The following is a 15,670-nucleotide window of genomic DNA, read 5'->3' as shown; positions in this document are numbered from 1 at the left end:
AGGTAGTAATTCAAAAACATTTCCCATGGGTAAATTTATTGATATTTGGTTAAAGCATATTTATTATAAGATACCACATATGGTGAAAGACTCTTGGGAGTTTTTAAGTATGTATCCTGCAGAAGCTTGGAAAGAAGGATTGATGTTTGTTACTATAGATGTCATTGACCTCTTTTCATGTATTCCTAAACAAGCAGGACTAGAAGCTTTTTGCAATAGTATCACTAAACATTCAGATTTAAACTGGGATGAAATATGTTTAGTCTTAGAATGTATGATAACAACTTTATCTACTTTGAGGGTGAGCACTTCAGGCAGACCAGGGGGTAGCTATGGGAGCAGCTTGTGCTCCCATATTTGCCAACCTGGTCATGCTAGACTGGGAAGACACCATCTTATTCCCCAGTGCCCACTATCTGAGTATTAAACACTACTCAAGATTCTTAGACGATATATACATATTATGGGATGACAGTCTGGATAAATTTGATGATTTTATTCGATTGTTGAACAACAGTAGTGATTTTCTTAAATTTACTTACTCCCATAGTTATGATGGAATTGCATATCTTGACACCTACATTTACAAACAGGAAGGTGGTTTGAAATCTAAAATATATCGGAAAAACACTTTTTCCAGTGACTACCTGGAATATGGAAAAGCTCAAATACAATATTTTTAAAGGGCAATGTATACGAGCTGTACGTATGACATCTGATTACAACAAATTACTGGAAGAAATCAAATTTATAACCGGTTTATTTCAAGAAAGAGGGTATCCACTGGACATGATGCATGATGTGAGACATTATGCTATACATGGATGGGAGAAAAATACAAACCACTACTAGGATCTGGTACTGTCAATAATCAGGCACAAAAAGTTATTAAGTCTAAGAACATCAATGATAATGAGACAGTCCAACATCAGAGATCCTTTATCATACAGTATAGTCCAGCAGCTAGTAAAGTAATCATTATAATAAATAAATATTGGTACTTGATGTCTGGAGATTCTAATTTGGTAGACATCACAGGTATCAAACCAGGGATAGTATTCAAAATGGGACGAAATATTAAAAGGTTCTTGGAGAAACACTCTGTAGGTGTGAATGATAGAATTAAGGGAACAACTACACACACTACCAAAATGTGGAACATGCAATCAATGTGGGTATATATTGGAAAAAGAACATTTGATTATTCACAATGGATTCAGGACAACAGTTACATTTATAAAAGGAAATTGCAATACAAAAATGGTTGTTTATTTGGCGAAGTGTAGTATATGTGCAAGTTATTATGTGGGTAAGACGGAGAGATGTTTCAAGAAATGGATTTACGATCATATGTACAATATTAGGAGGAAGGACCCTACAAACGCCTTATATAGACATGTTGAAAAGAAGGGAAACACACATGAATTTAAATTTGTTATTTTAGATATCATCAAAATGGACCCTACAGGGGGCGATTACAAGACATTATTGAGTTATAAGGAAGCCTGGTGGCAGCTGTACTTGGATGCAGCAACAGCTCCCGGTCTTAATGACCATATTTCTTGTAAGCCCATATTGGAGATGAATTACTATGGTGGATATGTTTTAAGAAAATTCTTATTATTATATATTATCATATATTCATATTACATACATTATTAATATTTTACGCATAATGGAGGTACATTTGATATTAAGGTCAAGGAGAGGTTGACAGTATTAGTATTAATAACGGTGTAACAATTCCCATCAATATTATACATCAATTGTTAGTATAAAGATGCAGTACACTGGACTGGAACAGGTGGAGTTAGCATTTTTACATATGCATTCATTAGGTTTTTTGTCAGCTGCGTTTTTAAAGTTGTGCAAATATTTTATAGACATACATTATTAAGCATGTGCATATTTGGATTCATATACACCTTATATATATATATATATATATATATATATATATATATATATATATATATATATATATATATATACACACACATTTTTTTCAGATATTTTTTCATATACTTTTTTTGCATATTTGCATTTTTAGCTTTGTAATTTATTATGAGGAGGGTAATGCATTCGCATTAACCTTATCAAATTTTGTTTCATTTATGTTCAAATGCGATGGGTAGGATGATGAATTGCACTTGTATTTGCAGTTTTGTTTTATTTTATTTTTATTTCATTATTTTTATTGTACTGTGTTCATATATAATTTAAATGTTGTTAAAATATTGGAAAGGATATATTTGTAGGAAGTGCATTATGCAGATGCACATATGTGTATATTATAGTTGAGCTGTTTACATAGATAAGAAAAATTGAGTTCAGACAATCGGTAACATTATATATGCAGATACTGCTTTAAGAATTTAAATGGACAAAGGTTTAACATCAGCCGGTATTTGGTGCCAATTTTAAAACATAAGGCGTACTTACAGTGATTAAAGTGTTCTGATGAAGCCCATCAAGGTGTGGGTGACCGTGCTTAACCATTTTGTGTTAAAGTGTAAACAGTTTGTTTTTCGTCTTTTTATGGAATAAACATAATTTTTACGAATGCAGAGGTGGTTGGACACGTACTGGTGATTCTGTGGCAACTAATTTGCAATTTTGTCATTTTAAGTGATGTCTCTCACAGGCAAAACAAGGAAAGAATGGAGATAACTAAACGGCCTGTCCAGCTGACAAACATGCAGAATTCTCAAAAATAAAGTAAAATAAAAAACTTGTAAAAAGAAAATGATCTACTATCACACTCTGCAATCCTCCAGGAACAGAAATCCTAAATTTTTCTGGAACAGCATCAACAAACGTCTAAGACCAGGAAAGGGTCACAACAATGTCCATACCACATGAGACTAACTACAATACAGCATAACAAAAGACCAAATATTTTACATGAGCAGACACTTCCATTCTCTGCCAGGACAAGCTACAAACTCCTTTCCCCACCAAACACTACTTCAGCTAAACAAAGTAAATACAACAAACAAGTGCCACACCACACACTACCCCCCCAAGCTATTCCTAAAACTCATTCCACTGATCTCATAAGAAAACGTCTACATAAACAAAAGTCCACTGCCCTAGCCACAGACCAGATTCCCTCAGAATACCTTAAAACTGCAGTCCATTCAGTAGTCTTATCCATATCCACCTCAATATATAGATTATCATAGAACAATGATTTTCCCATCCATAGGTTCATAGGTTCATACGAGGCTATCTGCCCTAGGGCATTTATAAGCCTAGCCAGAGTGTGTTTGGCTTTCGCCACCCATTTTAAATGAATTTTGCTATGCCCTTTTTCGAGGTTAGTATACTGTGCCTCTGTCTAACAGTGACACAGAAGAGATACCCAGGGTAAACCTACGATCTCCCATCCACTCATCAAGATTCCTCTTGAAGAGAGTCAATGAGGGACTCTGCCTAACCTGGACTGGGATTTTATTCCAGAGTGAAGGGAGCCTCTGGGTTATGAATTTGTCCCTCCAGCATGTCCTATTTATTTCAGTGCTGAGGTTCAAGTCTCTCGAGCGCGTAGCTCGATGAGATTTGGATTTTCTGAGGTGCAGCATGTCCATTAATTCTGGGTTGGACATGGCTTTATACTTCAGGCACAGATCGCCTCTGAGCAGGTGGTATGCCACTGAGTAGAGCTGGAGTTTCTTTAACCGGGCAGCATATGGCATCTGTTTGAGCCCTTTGATCCTCTTGGTGAGGTACTTTTGGGGTCTTTCCAGTTGCTGCAGGTGTCTGGTAAGGTACATCCCAAAAGGGGCATTGTACTCAATTATGGGCCTGATGAGGGATGAGTAAAGAGGCACGATGACCTCCCCTGATCTAGATGTGAATCCCTTCATGATTAGGTGGGCTATATAAAATGTTTTTCTAACCACTTTGGCCACGTGGTTGTCAAATGAGAGATTATCAACTTGGGTCCCCAGGTCCCTAATTACTTCTTCTGTACTTAATGGATTACCACCTATAGGAAAACATACACACCATAGGAAACAACATTACATAATATCTATATAAAAAAAGACAGCAATGACTTTTCATTTCTCAAATTACATGCATACAACTATTTTATCCCACCACTGAAAATACTAGAAAAAAGTATCCACAAACAAGTCATTGCATAACTTAATCTCCAACAACATCCTAACACTTATCCAGCACGGATTAAGTTCAGGAGACTGTACAGACACTGCAATTAAATCTTTCCAAAACAGGGTCATAATACACCTCAAAGGCAGTCATCTCAATCTGGAAATGTTTTTGACTTGTCCAAAGTCTTCAGCATAGACTCCTACAAGATACTAATAAGAAGACTTGCTCAGCTCATCAATTACTTCTCAACTGGTTCTCCAATTTCCACTTTGACAAGTCATAAGCAGTTTTATGAAGATACATACTCCACCTTTGCCCGTTGTCTCTGTTGGTGTCCCTCAGTGCTGTCTCTTAGCCCTCCACTCTAATACTTTCACCAATGATCTCCTTAACATCATTGATAATGCAGTATTTGATGTCATGAACAAACGGTTACAGAATTCACGACTTAGTCTCAATAAGAAAAAAATAAAATCACGATTTTCACACAGCAACAGACCCAAAATAACCATAACTACAAAAACATGATCCTAGATCCACAAAGAATTTCACCACCTTAGAACAAGTCCCTCATGCTTAATTTATTATGAATAACCCTCAGTGGAAACCTCAAATTGGACCAACACATAAACTATGAAAACTAACTTCAGGCTATATCAAACCAAAATTATTCATAAGTTATGCATGTTATATCAAGCCAAAATTAATCAGAAGATAGGCATGTTATATTAAACCAAAAATAATAAAAAACTAGGCATGTTACATTAAAGCAAACCCTTCCTCACTTCTGTCACACAGCTAAAAGGTGAAGTCACTCCTTCTCCCAAGCTTTCTGTATGCTGCCCCTATATTAACAAACCTTGAAAAAACTCTACACAATCTAGAAAAGACTTGCAATAAAACTGATAAATTTGTTTCTAACCTTTCAAATAGTACATGTCATTTTACTTCCCTCCTACAACCCCAATGGTTCCATCTATGAAACACCTTGCACTTCTCTCAACTTGTACATAGTATCCTATACAGATCCGCAAAATGCCCAATAGTACAGCATATCTTAATAAACATCCCCCTAAAAGAAACCTGAGATCACACCATCTGAGCAGACCACAACTTTACTAAATCATTACTCTGTGTAACCAAAGTCAGACATTCCACCTCAGTGTCATCAGGACTGAGCAAAACTTATCCAGCTTTCAAATAAAACTTAAACAATACATAGCAACTATCAGGCCAAGTTACTGCATAAAGTGAAATAATCTAATCTTTACTTACCTACTAACACTTCCTCTTACCCTCTCTAAAGCAGAAGCAGAGGAATACAAATCTTCAAGTCTTAAGATAGTATAGCTCTTTACTATCCTACCACCTTGCTCGAACTTATTTTTTTATTCTCCTCTCTTCACCATCTTTACTCATCTTACTCTCCATCTTATCCCATTATCACCTTACCCCCCCCCACACACACACACACACATTCCCACTAACACCCTTGATCATTAAATCTCCTTAACTCTCCCCTTGGACTACTCTACTAATCATGCATAGCTCCCTCCTTACCTGACCTGTATGTGCTACTCACTTTATTGTACTCTACAGTATGTACTAATATGGTAGAAACTTTGATAATAGGGAGGCATTTAATTTGGCAATATTGTAGTTGAGGGCCTCACCAGATGCGCAGTAGCAAGCCCCGCCCAAAACCCACCCCCGTGATATGTCATTCATGAATATGCATTCTCTCCGAATGTACAACCGAAGAAAAAGTGCACTGACATGTAATATGACAGTAAATATAACAGTAGACCATTACCAACATCTGTAATTAACAAGTTTTTTTGCACTATAATATATACTATAATCAGCAAAGAAACGAAACCGTCAAAACACGTCATCAAGCTTTTTACTGTGTAGCATTATAGTTCTCTTTGTCAGAGTCGGAATGCGATGGTTCACTGTCCCAATTAATGTCCAAACGGACTCTTTTTTTTTGGTGCAGATGTCACAGCCGACTCTTCCTCAGTATCATTGGCAGGACCTTTACTAAGAACAGCTTCCTGGGCAATACTGTATTAACCGTTTGTGTACATTTAATATTTTCATATCATGTATGCAAGAGCAAATTAAATATGCAGACCGGGTTGTCACTCAATTTGCGACACGCCCACTTCTGCTTAAAACAAACTGGTGAGGCTCTCAACTACAATATCGCCTTTAATTTTATCTCAAAATTTTGCTCCATCACTAGTAAAACTTATCATTCATTGTTTTAAGAAGTTCTAAGTTGTTAACAGGGTTGCCACCTTTTCAAATGCCCAAAGTGGGACATTTTTTTTGAAGAAATGTCAAATATTGCAGTACAAAACATACCCACAGCCAATGCAAAGGACAGAACTTAACTTTTTTGCCAAAATTAAAATTTATTCATGCAGTATTTAAGTTGCTTATACTACTTCTGATAGCATTTAGTAGTTTCAAATATAAAATAACTGATTTATGCAACTATTAAAGAAAACTTAGGATATATCTTTTTGTCTTACCATCTCAGGACATTTGCCATTTTTTAGCAGGACAGAACTGCCCAAAAAGGGACTGTCCCTCGCAAATAGGGACAGGTGGTAACCAGCACATTTTTTCACATTTAACTCACATAAAACCAGGGCTCACTACAAACATAACAATGCTGTGATTGTGACAGCTAGCATGTGGCCGTGTAACAAGAGAGCCAGTATTCAAATTCAAATGAGTGGGTGTGCAAATGTATATAAACGAAAGCAACAGTGGACATACCTTTCAAATGTCCCCGATTTCAAAGAAAATAGCACTGTGTCCCTCTTAATCCCCCCTTAACCTGGTGACTTTTGGAGAAAAGGTGGTGAACTACACCTGATAAATAAAATAGTTATAGACTTTACTTAGTACAGAAAACGTTTAATTCACATTCATTTCCTCTGCCATTGTCTCAAGTTAATACTACTAATTTAGGGAAAGTGTCCTTGATTATTTTTGGATTTGACCCCGACTGTGTTGAAATCTGCCCTAATTTGGTTGGGAGATAGGACGCTTGGGGTCTTGTTATTACTCATTCTGTTGGGAGCAGCACCCTAAAAATATATTTTAACGGGACAGTGGCCCACATTCTAAACAGACAATCAAAAATGTGTCAGTCAGCATCTGCCAAAATGTTATTTTACCAGAAACTGCCAAACTAATCTACTGCAGAAACATTCCGGTACTGGCGCGATCCAGTGGTCAGTACTAATGTTTACTACACGTAACTTCATCAATAATCCGTGTTATCCATATGCAGCGAAACAAATTAGTATTCCAGCTCTGCAAAGCAGAGTTATAGCTCAAATTGTTCATTTATTATACCCGCTCGGCTTCACGTGCGGCACGTATCTATCCATCCTTAAAAGAAAAACAAAACTTCTTAAAGGACACTTACTCCAAAACAAGGACCTCTCCCAATTAAAGTCTCCCCGTCTGGGAGATCAATATTAGAATCGCCGTTCACAGGCTGTAACGCGAAAGTTGGCATACTTATATGAAAACGCAAAACTGCAATACTATCCACAGCCAAAATAATACAACTCACATCACTATACCAACGTCTTCCGCGTTTAGTTTGAAAGACCGCTTCCTAATAGAAAATGTAACCCTGGGAAATGGTTCCTGCCTACAATACAACGAGTGCTACTCAGAAATGTCTCAGAATGGCGTAGCACTGTAAGAGTTCAAACTATGGTAGTGACGCGGGACAGTTCAAAACATAACTAATGAGAACAACCAGCACTACCTTGATCAAAAGATAAAGTGAAACATGAACTGTATTAAAAGAAATTCGGGTCGCTGGGTAACCGTATTAATTTTGAACTAATTTGGTGTGATGGTTAAGGTACATCCGCCACGCCAGCACGATGAAGGTCGTTCCCCCTCAAGCTCAAGACGCACACAGTTCGATCCTCATCTTTGGGCAATGCCTGTGTAGCATTTGTATGTTTTTATTATGTTTTTGTGGTGTCCTTGCCTCTTTCCGCGGACTAGGCACCGTGACCCTGCTGCTTGATGTAAATATTGTCTGTAGGTGATTTGGTCAAGTTGCCTAATGTCCCCAAAAGTGGGCATGAGTACTTACCGGTGATAAGTAGTTGAGGTGTGGATGGGATCAGTGTGCCTCTGTTGGCCAGTCTGGTCTTATATAAAGCCCAGCAACCATGGCTCAATGAGCTATTGGCTGGCTGGTGTTCAGTGGTACGGCTTACCTGAGACAACTCTGTTGAGTAAAAGCTGGAAGTAAAACCAAAGCCACTTGGCTTGGGGTTCAGAGTTTCTTCTTGGGGAGGACAGACTAGAAATGGTGTGAGAATTGTAGTGAGGGATATCATCAGAATTAGTGATAGGCTCCTGGCAATAAGACTCCATTGCAAAGTGACAGACTCCTGGCAATCAGACTCCAGTGTAAAGATAGGACAACATTCATAATCTCAGCCTGTACCCCATAGCAAGGTTGTGATAGTGAAGAAAAGAGTGATTTGTGGTAGCAGTTCTAGGACTTACTAATTAAATTTAGCAGGGCAAGGTAAGTTGGTATTGATAATGGGGGATCTGAATGCTCATATCAGGACAGACAGTTCAGGATATGAGGACTGCATGGGTCTATATAGGTTGGGCAACAGGAATAAAGAAGGAGAGGCCATTCTAGACTTCTGTCTGGCAAATGGCTTAATAATGGCCAACACATGCTTCAGCAAGAGAGACAGTCGGAAGATGACATCGAACAGTGGCCAACATGCAACTCAGGTAGACTTCCTTCTAGGAAGGAAAAGGAATTGGGATGTAATTAGAGATTGCAAAGTCATCCCCAGTGAAATGGCTGGCATACAGCATAAAACCACTGGTGGCCACAATCGGCTGCAAGCAGTGGTTAGGGAAAGCTCTAAGGTCAACAAAGACTAGGATGAAGACCTGGAAGTTGACTGGAGTGAAAGTACAAAGTTCAAAGAAATACTCTGGGCTCTAGCAACTCAGAAAGAAAAGGAAATAGGTGGAGTAGATGAAAAATCTTAGCATCTCAAAACAGCATGTATGAACCCTATTGAACAGATAGATACATGGCAAAGCCAGGAATGGGAATAAGGTACGTAAGGAAGTCTGGTTATGGAATACAGAATACTAGGAAGTTATCAAAATAATGAAGGAGTGCAGGCAGATCAGACTAAGAAGGAATACTGGTTGACTAAGACAGCAGTCACAATAGCAAAGAACAAGGCATCAAAGGTGATCTACTACTTTCTGGAAAGTGACTCGACATATGGCACAAATAAACTCTATCAGGTTGCAAGGAAAAGACAGAAAGATAAAGAAGATAGTCATCAGACACCCTTCTTAAGTGATTACAGTAACAGCTTGCTCACCACTCCACAGTACACAAAAATACCCACACGTCCAGGTTGGTGGCACAACACGAAGCATCAGAGACTATCTATGTGCAACTAACAGTGGGTAAAACTGCCTTCCAGTTTATAGCCTGCTACAGACCACCCTCCCAAACCCAGGAACCCCACTCGGCCTTCCTGAGAACACTGGAAAATATGAAGGTCTCTCCAAACACCATTATACTGGGCGACTTCAACTACCCAAACATAGACTGGGAGCATTACTCTAGCTCCAACACCCTAGCCCAACGGTTCCTAGAATTCATAAACTCAAATGCTATGGACAACTTGTTACCACTCCCACAAGAAGGGAAAACATACTGGACCTGATCATCACCAACATGGGGACTTTATGCTCCAGACCAGAAGTGTATCCCTCACTGGTAAGATCAGACCATAAACTAATCTCACTGGATATTCACATCCCGACCCCACCCCCTGCCCAGAAAACCACAGTGAAAAACTTCTCTAAAGCAAATTTCACACTCCTCAAAACCGAGGTGGAATCCTTCAAAGCCCCCGGGCCTGTGGAAAATACGGCCCAGACCGCAGAATCCTTTATAAATGCATTCTATGAACACCTTCAGGAATGCATGGATCATCCAATCCCAAATAAAACCAAGACCCAATCCTCCAAAGGCAGGCGTCCTGTCTGTTGGACCCCAGCCATAAACAAACTATACAATAGAAGGAGGAAGCTACTACATGATAGAGCAAAATCCCAAAAAGGGAAGGCATCTCTGATCAGTATTAGCAAAAAACTACGGGCACTCATAAAATCGTCTAAGGCCAGCTTCGAGAGAAAAATTGCACAGGACACTAAGGGTAACCACAAGGCTTTCTTTAGTTATGTTAGGAACCTGGGTGGGAATTCCCAGATATGCTCAGAATTAGTCCAAAATGACAAAAAATACACTGAACCCCCAGACATTGCCAACATCCTAGCTGACAGGTTCAGTGCAAACTCCCCCCCCTCACCACCAAAAGGGCAAATATCTATCCCAGCAGAGTGCTGCCCCACTGACATCTCGGATGCTCAGGTAAGAGCCGCCTTCTCCAAAGCAAAAAACACAGCATCAATGGGACCAGATGGCGTCCCGGGCTGCATCCTACATGAACTCCAAGAAGAGCTAAACCCAAAAATAAAACTACTGTTCAATCTCAGCCTTACTACAGGATATGTACCCAAAGAGTGGCGTACAGCAACAGTGGTCCCTCTCCACAAAGGTGGTGCCTCAACGGGTCCTGGAAACTATTGTCCCATAAGCCTGACTAGCTTGGTCTGCAAAGCTATGGAAAGGATCATCATGGACCTCATAAATAAAGATATTGGGGACCTACAGACACTGGATCCTACCCAGTTTGGCTTTGTTAAGGGCAGATCCTGCCTCTTAAACCTGGTCGATTTCTTTGAAACAGTCCAAATATCCACGCTAACACAAAAACCAAAGAAAATTAAACTCCACGGATGAAGAAACTTGGTCCAGAAACTTGCAAATGCGTATCAAACATGAATAAATAATAGCAGAACAGTTTGAAAAATTTCCGATAACTTTTAATGTGTAAAATAAAAGTAGAGAAACAAATTCATCAAGCGTTTTCGCCTGGTTCCTACCAGGCTTTATCAAGATGCTAAACAATCAAAAACAAAGTTGTTTTGTACCATTTGGAATTGCCCATGTGATCACTTAATTTGCAGTTTTAATTATAGCAATCAAAGATTAAAAGGCCAATACCCTCCTTAACACCAATATTACTGTCAGGCTTATTAGTTTAAAATCCGATTAAAAGGTTGAATAAATTGTATATAAAAATACAATAAAAACATGTTTATGTAAAAATAGATATGTGTACAAAAATATATATGTATATGTATTTGCGTGTTACATAAATCACATGCCATAAATAAAGTTTGTAAAAATTGCAATACCATGTTAAAATGTGTGTGAGTGTATACATAAAATTTACTGGTATTTAGGAGGAGTTTGTTATTTGACCCAGATCTCTGTGAGGAGAGCAGCTTTGAAGGGTTTTAAGAAGTGATGGGCAGTTAGGTATGTGCATAATGCTGTGTGCTGTGACAAGCTGAGTGTGTGTTAGGCAATTAGGTAGTCCTAGCCAGCAGAGATGTCTAAGTGCAATGCAGTGGTGTGTTCTGTTGGGAAGGCTAAATACAAACTTAGTTGTTTTATTGTAGCAGACTTTGATTTTTTTTTTATTTGTTTTTTGTTTGTTTTTTTGTTTGTTTGGTTTTTTTTAAGTAGAAAGAAATTTTGTACGGTTGGGAGAAGTGTACAAGAGTAAGTGGAGAAGGTAGGATGATGCTATGCATTTCGTAGAAGAATATGTCTGAAAGGGTTAGGTATGACAGAGGAAACCAAGCTTTTGATGGGTTTTCTTAATGTGTTGATAATATTTTAGATTGCCATCTATAGTGACACTGAACAATTTTGTGTTGGATATTGATTCAGTTTTAGTATTGTTAGCTGGGGTGAAGCAGAAAGATTGTCTATTCACTTTTGGTTATTTAGGAGTAAACAGCATCATTTTTTAGCATTTAGTTGGAGTTGGTAATCCTCTAACTATGACTTGAGAGAGGAGAATGATTCTGGGTTAGTTCATGCAGCTGAGGAATATGATTAGGGATGCACTGCATATTAAACTACTGAAGCATGCAGGGTTGCTTTATGGAGATTGTTGGTACATATGTTGAAAAATAAGGGCCCAAGACTGATTCTCATGTTACTCCAACAGTGATTGGTAGGAAAGGGGTGAGATATTGCTTCCACTTAACAGCCTGAACTCTGTCAGTTAAATAGCTTTGGAACCAGGAGAGGGATGGCTGTGGGAGGCCTATAATTCAATCTCATGAAGCAGTTTTTGATTAGAGACAGTGTCAAAAGCTTTTGAAAAAAAAAAGGAGGACACTAGGTGGCTGGAATTTCTCTTAGTCTTTACAGTGTTGAAACTAAGGAGAGCTGTGATGGGGCCTAAAACTATGCTGTGTGGGGGTGAAAGGTTTGTTGTTGGTGAGGTGTGTTAGGAGTTGGGAATAGATGCATTCTTCTAAAATTGTTTTATAGAGGTGTTAGAATGGCTATAGATCAATAATTACAGAAGTCATAGATTTACTGCCATTGTATAGTGGAATTATGTGGGATTTATTTCTAGAGAAAGGGGGCATAAATTTTGCTAATGGACCAGTTGGTACATATAATGACAAGGTGCGCTACAGCATCAGCTGTTAAGATATTCAGGTGGCAGGATATCTGCAGGTGGGGCTGTGTTTTGTAGTTTTTGTAGATGTTTATTATAGTGGCAGTTGATACAGGATGGAGGAAGAAGGGATTTAGTTGATTATTTTGGCTGGGAGGGATAATGAGGGTTGAGGGTGGGTTGTTTTTGAGTAAGGAGACTACAGAATGGGTGAAATGAGTATTGAACTGTGAGGATAATAAGGAGTCAGAGACATTGTAAGTAGTAGCTGCAGATGTGGTGATTTGGTCATAGTGTAGTAGTCTATTTATGGAAGACCAGAAAAGTTTTGAGCTGTGTTGACAACTGTTTTGCAGCTGAGAATAGTGTGCAGTTTTCTTGGCCCTAATTTATTGCTTTGAGAAATTTCTGAGGTGTGTAATCTTCTGCCAGGTTTGCTGAGATCTGTTTTTGGACCATGCCCTCTAAGCCTTATCCCTGTGCAGCACGATTTGCTGGGTCTCTTTTTTTACACCAAGGGACAAGATTGGACTTGATTTTTTTCTGTTCTACTAGGAGCGAGTTTGTTTAGTATTTGTAGAAATTCATTGCTAAAATGTGTGACAGTGTTATCAAGGGATATGGATCTTAAAATAACCCAGTTATATTTACTGAAGTATGTAAAAAAATGGTCTTTGTTAAGTGAGGAGAGTTTACATACTTAGTATGCACTTGCATGTACTATTTATTTGTCTTGGAGCGAAGATGGGGAGATGGTCACTGATGATGTCTGGTAGACAGCCAACGGTGGTGATCCTATCGGGTGTAAAGGTAAGGATCCAGTCCAGTATGGAATATCTTATCTATTGCTTCTTTTGTCTATCCTGGTTTTAGTTGTAACTATTTGGGTGAAACCAAACAAATTTATAGACAGGAAGGGGGGGAATTAGAGTTGATTAGGCTGTAGCCAGTATTAACATCATCTAAGATTACAGTTTCATGATTAATGTTGTGAGAGATTCAGTAAAAATTGTCTTCAAGTATTGAGATATTATTTCCTGGATGGATGTAAATGGCAGTAATACAAATGGACTTTTTCTGGTTGATTTGGAGAAGTGACATAATTATTTTTGCCTTTGAGAAATTACGGAGGAGATGACCTAGGTAATGACCACACACATTTTTATGATTTTTGTCGCGCTTAATGATATTGCAGCTTTGGGGAGGATTTCCTCTTGTTTAATATTCTGTTTTAGCCAAGTTTCAGTGGTAATACAAATATTGGGGGTGTATGTAAAGTAACTTACTATACATAGTTTTGTACTAGGCTATCTGCCCTAGGGCATTTATAAGCCTAGCCAGAGTGTATGTGGCTTTCGCCACCCCATGGAATGATACAATTGTGCACAAAATAGATTTATTTTAATGTGCCTCTGTCTAGTAGTGACACAGAGATGACCCCTGGGGTAAACCTACAATCTCCCATCCACTCGTCAAGATTTCTCTTGAAAAGAGTCAGTGAGGGGTTCTGCCTAACATGGACTGGGATCCTGTTCCAGAGTGTGGGAAGCCTCTGGGTTATGAATCTGTCCCTCCAGCATGTCCTGTTCATATTTGTGCTGAGGTTTAGATCTTTAGTTCTTGTGGCTCTGATGGATTTGGATTTTTTGAGGTGGAGCATGTCCATTAATACCGGATTGGACATGGCCTCGTACGTCAGGCAAAAATCACCTCTGAGCAGGCGGTATGCAACTGAATAGAGCTGGAGTTTCTTTAGTCTGGCAGCATATGACATATGTTGGAGACCCTTGATCCTCTTGGTGAGGTACTTTTGGGGTCTCTCCAGCTGCTGCAGGTGCCGGGTGAGGTACATACCAAATGGGGCATTGTATTCAATCATGGGCCTGATAAGGGAGAAGTATAGGGGTACAATGACATCCTTTGATTTGGATGTGAATCCCTTCATGATAAGGTGGGTAAGGTAGAAGGTTTTCCTAACCAATTTGGCGACATGGGTGTCAAATGAGAGGTCACTGTCAACTTAGGTCCCCAGGTCTCTGATTAAATTTTCAGTACTTAATGGATTACCACCTATGTGGTAATTTGTGGGTACCTTGTTTTTCCCAAAGGGGATGACGATGCATTTTTTGGCATTTAGTTTAAGGCCATGACTCTGGCACCAGTCATCCATTTCTGTAAGGCCTTTCTGTAGGATGCATGTGTCAGCTGGTGTATCGATTATGGCGTCCAGTTTGCAGTCATCTGCAAACTTTGTCAGCCACAACCCTCCTAGGTTTGCTTGTATATCTGAGAAATAAATGTCGAACAGGAGGGGTCCCAAGACAGAGCCCTGTGGTACACCACTTGTGACTGGCTTAGAATCTGACATAGCTCCCGCAATTCTGACCTTGTGGGTTCTGTCCTTTAGCCAGTTTGCAACCCATCTTGTGACATACGGGTTTACATTTAAGCTGATGAGCTTGTCTATGATGCCCGAGTAGGGTATTGTGTCAAAGGCTTTTGCTAGGTCCAGGTAGGCTGTATGAACTGCTTTGCTCTCATCGATGGCTCTGGTGACTGTTTCAAAAAAGTCAACCAGGTTCAAAAGGCAGGATCTGCCCTTTACAAAGCCTAATTGGGTAGGATCAAGTGTCTGTAGGTCCCCGATGTCCCTGTTTATGAGTTCCATAATGGTCCTTTCCATAGCTTTGCAGACCAGGCTCATTAAGCTTATGGGGCGGTAATTTCCAGGGTCTGTAGAGGTACCTCCTTTGTGGAGTGGAACCACTGTTGCTGTGCGCCACTGTTCGGGTACATATCCTGTAGTAAGGCTAAGATTAAACAGCATTCTTATGTGCGGGTTTAGCTCCTCTTGGAGTTCATGTAGCACGCAACCCGGGACACTGTCAAGTCCCATT

The 15,670-nt window shown here is 39.2% G+C and overlaps 1 protein-coding gene across 1 annotated transcript in view; it reads right to left on the bottom strand.

Moving 5' to 3' along the window:
• Positions 1 to 7,864, bottom strand: part of LOC122792349 (aprataxin and PNK-like factor) — a 679,332-nt gene extending 671,468 nt beyond the window's left edge. Inside the window, exon 1 of the mRNA XM_044060142.1 lies at positions 7,568 to 7,864. Coding sequence (XP_043916077.1) covers positions 7,568 to 7,660 — 93 coding nt within the window. The 5' untranslated portion in view covers positions 7,661 to 7,864. The remainder of the gene's footprint in view (positions 1 to 7,567) is intronic.
• Positions 7,865 to 15,670: the final 7,806 nt, after the last annotated feature.

The sequence above is a fragment of the Protopterus annectens genome, chromosome 1.part2 (assembly GCF_019279795.1).
Source record: "Protopterus annectens isolate FY-2018-M chromosome 1.part2, PAN1.0, whole genome shotgun sequence".
Classification (NCBI taxonomy): domain Eukaryota; kingdom Metazoa; phylum Chordata; order Ceratodontiformes; family Protopteridae; genus Protopterus; species Protopterus annectens.
Note: the sequence above shows the minus strand (reverse complement) of the source record. Positions and strands in the feature narration are given on the sequence as shown.